This window comes from Morone saxatilis, unplaced genomic scaffold (genome assembly GCF_004916995.1).
Source record: "Morone saxatilis isolate NCDOM2014 unplaced genomic scaffold, NCSU_SB_2.0 Contig5, whole genome shotgun sequence".
NCBI classification, from domain to species: Eukaryota; Metazoa; Chordata; class Actinopteri; family Moronidae; genus Morone; species Morone saxatilis.
The window spans coordinates 3,839,406-3,845,880 of NW_023340095.1; the positions used below are offsets into that span (position 1 = coordinate 3,839,406).

Consider the following 6,475-nt stretch of genomic DNA (forward strand, 5'->3'; position numbering starts at 1 on the left):
TTTTCAGAAAAATGTCTCAAAACGATTGTCTAAACAGTTAGCAATTAATAGCTGACAATTAACACTGGCTCTATATGTTAGTGTTAACAGCTCAAACCTCCTGCACTGGTAAAAAGTGAGCTCAGAAGCCTTTGTCCCTGGGGTCTGATGTTTGTACCTTTGCTGAGGACGTGAAGGGCCTCTGGTCTCCGTCCTCCGTGTTGGACCCTGTCCCTCTTGCCGCGAACCACACAGCACATCCAATGCTGTCATCAAGCACCGTCTCCAGTGGATGCACCAGGTGACAAATTCGCTCCTCGCGCATTTTCTGCAGCTCCTCCTGCGTCACGTTGATTTCAACAAAATTCCATCTTCTTTCAGGATTCAAGTCTTGTAATTCCTTGAGACCGGCTTTCCCAGTAACTCTGTCAGGGACATCAAAGGGGCTGGAAGCTCGGGGGGCAGCTCCATCAGTCGTGGGATCTGTGGCCTTGTTTTTGTGCTTTCGGGGTTTCTTTGTGGACTCCTTCTGCTTCTTTGGCTCCTGTAGTTTAAACGCTACATTGAGAAGATCTACTGGTTGATGAGCAGGTATGTGACGATCCGCTAAGGCAGCCAGGATCATTGAATCGATGCCTCCTGAAAAAAGTATAGCGACACCAGCCTGGTCGTGAGCAGGAGGGGGACACTGAACCCGTCTCCTCACCGCCTCACTGAGGACATCAATAAGACGGCTCACCTCGTCGGTTTTCTCTTTGCTTGCGAGCAGCTGCTCCAGATCCTTAACACAAGAGTCTGGAGGACTTTGTTTCTCATTTAGTGACTCTGGGATGGATGTATTAAGGGGGCACACAGGTGAAGGGAGTACGAGGCCCGACTGGTTCATCACAGCGGTGCAGCCAGCGGGGACAGACTCCGATATAGTTTCACTGCGACTCGAAAGATCATTTCCCCCGTGAGCCCAAGGGTAAACTTCAAACGTCACATGGCCGGCTCCCGTGGCCGCCTTCAGGTCAATCCTGTACACACCAACAGCCGGGACCTCCTGCCAAGCAGACTGCTCAGGTCCAGAGCTGTGGGCTGCCACCGAAGTCAGGGTCAAGGTGTTGACGTCCGCATCAAATTTCCACAACAAACTCCTCCTACCAAAAAAGTCTCTGCCAAACCAGAGGTAGTCTCCAGCCTTTTGGTAGTACACAAACCCCCACGGTCCCTGTATGGCGGACAGGACGGACAGAATCTCCGAAGGGCTGTTGCAGGATGACAGCCGCTGAGAGACGACAGCAGTGTCATTTTCCTCCGGCCTCACAGGGAGACCCCCAAAAATCTCCCCGTTCCACTCCAGGACATTCCCGGTGTTGTCTTGAACTGGCTGCGGGGTAAGAAGACCTCTCATGTGGAGAACGTGGGCAGAGAATAAACACTGATAGCAGGGGCCTTTAACTGGGAGATCCTGGCTCAGGTTGGGCCCTCGTCTCTTCAAATGTTCATGAACGGTTTTGTCCCACTCAAACTGAGCGGGAGACAGAGTCAGCAGACAAAAGATGCCACACATTGTTGGGATGAAGCTCGGTCTCACATATCCTGCAGGTCCTTTTTCATGTTATCCAGTTCCTCTGGAGACACAAGACGCTATGTTAGCACATTTAATTTGTGCAGCCACAGTTATTATTTAATGAGACACAAATATATGTTGTTTATCTATTAACATTCTATGTATTCATGTTTACAGCTTTAACATACTTTTGCATGAACCCAGGGTCTGACTTCTGTCTGCTAGGAAGAAGATGTTACTGTTCCTCTGCTGGATGTAGACTTTCTGGAGAAATAAATACACACAAAATGTGGATTGATACATACAAAAACAGTAAAATTAGTAAAAAAGAAAAGACGTTCCTTTTTTTTATTGCCTTTTTAACATAAGAGCAGTTTAAGAGTCACAGCAAAGTGGGCTGCTGGAGGAAATGCTTTTGAATTATAAAGGTAGAGCAAAAATATCAGGTATAAATAAATGCCAGATCCTGACAATATCAAAACTTGGGATGCTGCGTTATGATTATTCTATGATATCACACTGAATATGATGTCGTTTTTTCTTTTATTTCCCGCTCTTATAGCCTATAACCTATATATAATATAAGGTATTAACCTTGAACTGATTACATATAGTAGCCTATTTCACATGTGTGTACATTAGGGCTGCACAATTAATTAAAATATTATAGAAATCGCAATATGGCCAAGTGCAAAATGCAAATCGCATTAGCTGTAATGATTTAATAAAAGGTCAAATGTGACAAACAGCATTATAATGAAGTATTGTAGAGCTGCAGAGGTGCTGTGGTCCACACATCTTCTCCAGTTTGGTACAAACCCCCTTACATGCCACATAATCATGACTTTAATCTGTTTTTTTAAATGAAAATTCAATTTGTGGTGCAACAATGATGCGTGTGTGTGTATACTGTGTCTGTGCCCTGCAGTGTAAATATGCCTGTTGTAAACTGTATAGTAGTGTTTTGTGATGCAGATTATACTTGCTATTAGCTTTTGTGTTTAAGAACTGTATGAAACTATAAATGAATAAATAAATGTTTCCTTTAACTCTACTCACCCTGTTTTTCTTCAGATTGGAGAGCTCGTCCACTACAACCTTCTGCTCCTTAATCTGAAAGATAGCAACACCAATTAATGGCAAGTTATTCAGCAAACAATTAATAAAAGCAGCTGAGAGTCCGTATATTTGAACATAACCGTATATTTCTACCTAATATTCAGATTGTGCTTTGTTTAATATCTGTGGCTAACGTTACCTTTCTGTTCAGTTCCTCCTTCAGTCCCTCAAAATTATCGCTCGAAGACATTTTGGAGGGAAGAAACGTAAAGACAAAGACTTTGAGAGTTTATATTAAAGTTATTAAAGTTATTAAAGGTGGAAGCTGTCTAATCTCTGTGTAAACACATGTTCAGCTGCTTTAAAAGCGTTTCCGGGTGCAGAAGTCAGAACAGTTCTCACTTTACTGCCCCCTGCAGGTGGGCGGCTGACACATGTTTCTACTCTTATTAGAGATTCTCCATGTACAGTTATTGGATTGAAATATATATATTTAAAGAGCTAAAGCCACCACTTTAAGGCAAACTAACATTTTCTGGAAAAAAACTGACTTTTGGAGAATTTTAATGGGCTGTCGGCTTCATGGCACCTTACTAACAGGGAGCTTCATATTTAGCCTCTCGTCTAACTGTCCACAAGAAGCTTCTTGGCCAAAAAACCCCAAAAAGACCTTTTCTAGCTTCATCAAATTGTTCAAAAACGACCTTTTCCAGCCAACCAGCTCTTTGGGTTGTTGTGTAATGAAGTCATTATCCAGTGTAATCACTATATTTTAGCATGTAGTACTTTGAATATATGTGAAAACACATATTAATACATCTGCATCTTGCTATTTTTAAACATGTAGATGATTAAAAACACAAAGCAGTAGTTTCTTTTGACCCAGAGCAACACGTAGGCTTTCTATGTGCCATCTCATCCCATGAGGGAGCAGAACTGACACTAACAAGGGAACATAAGCACATATTTTGAGCTAAGTAATGACAATAGGCGCTTCTTTCCTTTTGTGATCTATTCAAGGATCACACAGAGAGCTCTCCATTTGAAACACACATTGAGCTGGTACAAACAGATTACCAGCCACACTATTAGTGGGCCGGTGTGTCAGCCAGGCTCAGTTACCTGTCATCAGCGGTCAGACGGCTGCTGTGTCATTTTGCGGCCATGTGACCTGCAGGTATGTGTGCCCCCCCCACCGACGGGATCCCTTTACAGCCCGGCTGGTGGAACAACAACCTGTGTTTAGGTCGGCTAAATTTGTACTTCCAGGACAAAAATATGAGAATGACTTGCCTCCTGTGGCCGTACGTTGTCTGACACTCACAAGCCACAGCTAAAGAAGGAATAGAGGTGGAGGGAATGTGAAATCTCACCTGAAGGACAGTGTATGTGAGGCTGGATCAGATTATTCATCCATTCTTCATGCAGGGATTCTGGTCTTTTTTTGTGCTGAGCTCTTGAACCTTGTTGCATTAGAGCTAAAAGGTATTACAGTACAGCTCCCTGGCTCAGTTATTTATTGATATTTAGCTGGAAGAACTGAAGCTTGAGGTCTCCCAAAATCCAGCTACCAATACCAACCATCTCAGTGACCAAAGGACACGAGGAACAATGATTATAATTATTACCTTTACTCATTTTTGGAACATAACAGTATTGTGGTCTTATTGTCTCTCTGGGTATCTGCTGCTGACCGAGGGCCTAAGACTTTGTGCCTGACAGATCCACTAGAGAACGATAAACATCAACGGTCACTGTCTGGCCACCTTTCCCAAAATGACAGCTCTTGTTTTTCAGGGAATGAAACGGTAAACATCTGACAGCTGTTTCAGATCAATATAACAGTGCAGCCCAGTAGGCAACGAACCAACATGAGACCTCAGGCAGGTGTGTTTGTCTGTCACGCTGCAGGTTCGAAGGGTGCTTGACCCACTGCTGGAGCAAGATCAACATTTGTGTCATCCAGGATAATTCCTCTTTGTCGGTTGTTGACCGCTGCCTGTCAGGTCAAGAACGATATGTCACTGGGAGGTTGCTCCAGGTTTTTGCAGGCTTTTTTGGGGGGGATTGTTGCGGCCTAAAATGTCTGATTTTAGGGAAGAAATTGCAATGTTTTTAGGCTTTTTTTGTCATCAAATTGCAAGAGAAAGGGGGCGCCCTTCTAGTTCACCTGGTAGAGCCCCACTTAAACCCATGTACCAAGACCGAGTCCATGGGTTCTAGTACGACTCTCTTTGGTCCAGACTCAATAAATACCCTATGTGGCTTTTTCCTTTCCCTTGTTTTTAATCTGTTGGTATTGTTAGGTCTCTGTAATGTTAAAAGGAGTTCGGTCTAGATCTGTCTATTTGAAAGTGTCCTGAGATAACTTCTGTTTTCTGAATTGGCGGCTATAACAACATAATAATTGAGATTGACATTGAATTGGATTTGAATTAATCAAAAAGATCCCTGAAGACTTCCTTGTGACCGTTCATCACACACACAACACATGCAGAATCAGGTAAGGAGTTTAAAATGTGACCCACAATCCCCTGGGTCCACAATAAAGGTGGGAAGCTTAATGTGGCAGCAGCTCTTTTTCCACTCTTATATAAACTCCTCCAACCAGCGCTCCCCCAAGCAGGAATTTCCCATTTAGCAGCAATACAACCAATGTTCTTCTCATCTGTTGTGTACCTAGTACAACATGGGGTTTAGGACACATCAGGATCTTTCATACCTGGACCAAAGGTTCTGAGGGCATTTCCACAGACAAAACCAGCATATATTTTTAGTGCATGTTCGCATAAATAGGTGTTGAATGACTCACAAATTACGTCTCTGGCTTGTTATTCCAGCATTTTTTTACCTACTTATACAAGAAAACTTGTGCTACTTATATTTTCGCTCCATCATCTGAGTCAATTTTCCACCTTTGTTGTGGTGGGAAACACTGGGAATGGTTGACTGACTGAACAAGCCAAGTGTTTTATTTAATGGAGACTTGATGTGTGGAAGGACGGTCACAACATGAAGGTCCTTGTGTGTTTCCACCTCAGCTAAGACATGAGGTCTTGTGTGTGTAATATGTGTGTAGTCTGTCTGTTTTAGTGTGTGTAGCCCTGTGCATTATAGACTGTGATCTGTCCATGGCGGTTACCTGTCTCTTGCTAATGCCATTTTGCGATTAGCATTCGCATCATTATTGTGACTTTGAATAGGGGGACATTTTTTTAACCAGGACAGTAAATTAATAAATTAATGTGATTAATGAATGTACTTAGGGTAACTGATAAAAGTCTTTTTTTAAATGCGTCGCTCGGTTAAGGCTGTTAAAGCCAGCACAAAATTACAAACGGTATGTCTGAATGTTTGGTGATAAAATGAAGGATTAAGGCTTCACTATTATGGAGTTGAAAAACTTGCTCCTCTTGTTAAGCAGTACAATAACGAATTTGAAAAACCCTTATGGTTGGATTAGCTGGAAAATGCACTTGTCACAAAGCTCAAAAACAGGGCTGTTTTTACAGCTCGTGAAAAGCTGGACTTTTTTTTAGGAGGAAGAGGGGTTCTCAACAGGTACGGATGGTTTTACAGAATATGAATGCTTGCTGTTGATTAAACTACTAAAAAAATGACAATTACAGGCACATGAATACAATTTACTACATTATACAGCAGTAATTTTAAATAACAAATCATATTATAATAAACAACTGGCCAAGGCACACCAAAACTTTACTGCCAACAATGAATTGTACTTTGAATATCACAGTGTTTGCTGAACTATACTTTTAACAAATAAACCATACAGATAACCTTTTACTTAAATGTTGCAAAATGCGAACATTTAACTTATAGACAGAGTAAGTTATTCAAACACAGTGGTGGCACTGAATA

General features: G+C 42.1%; 2 protein-coding genes across 2 annotated transcripts in view; both read right to left on the reverse strand.

Moving 5' to 3' along the window:
- Positions 1–1,564, reverse strand: part of asnsd1 (asparagine synthetase domain containing 1) — a 2,873-nt gene extending 1,309 nt beyond the window's left edge. The window contains exon 1 of the mRNA XM_035677032.1: positions 158–1,564. Within this exon, the coding sequence (XP_035532925.1) occupies positions 158–1,534 (1,377 nt within the window). The 5' untranslated portion in view covers positions 1,535–1,564. The remainder of the gene's footprint in view (positions 1–157) is intronic.
- Positions 1,455–2,965, reverse strand: LOC118339423 (ASNSD1 upstream open reading frame protein-like). The gene is made up of 4 exons (XM_035677035.1): positions 2,793–2,965; positions 2,594–2,647; positions 1,723–1,798; positions 1,455–1,595 (listed from the first exon to the last, which is right to left on the reverse strand). Exons 1-4 carry the CDS (start codon positions 2,841–2,843, stop codon positions 1,555–1,557), a joined length of 222 nt encoding a protein of 73 aa, XP_035532928.1. The 5' UTR covers positions 2,844–2,965; the 3' UTR covers positions 1,455–1,554.
- Positions 2,966–6,475: the final 3,510 nt, after the last annotated feature.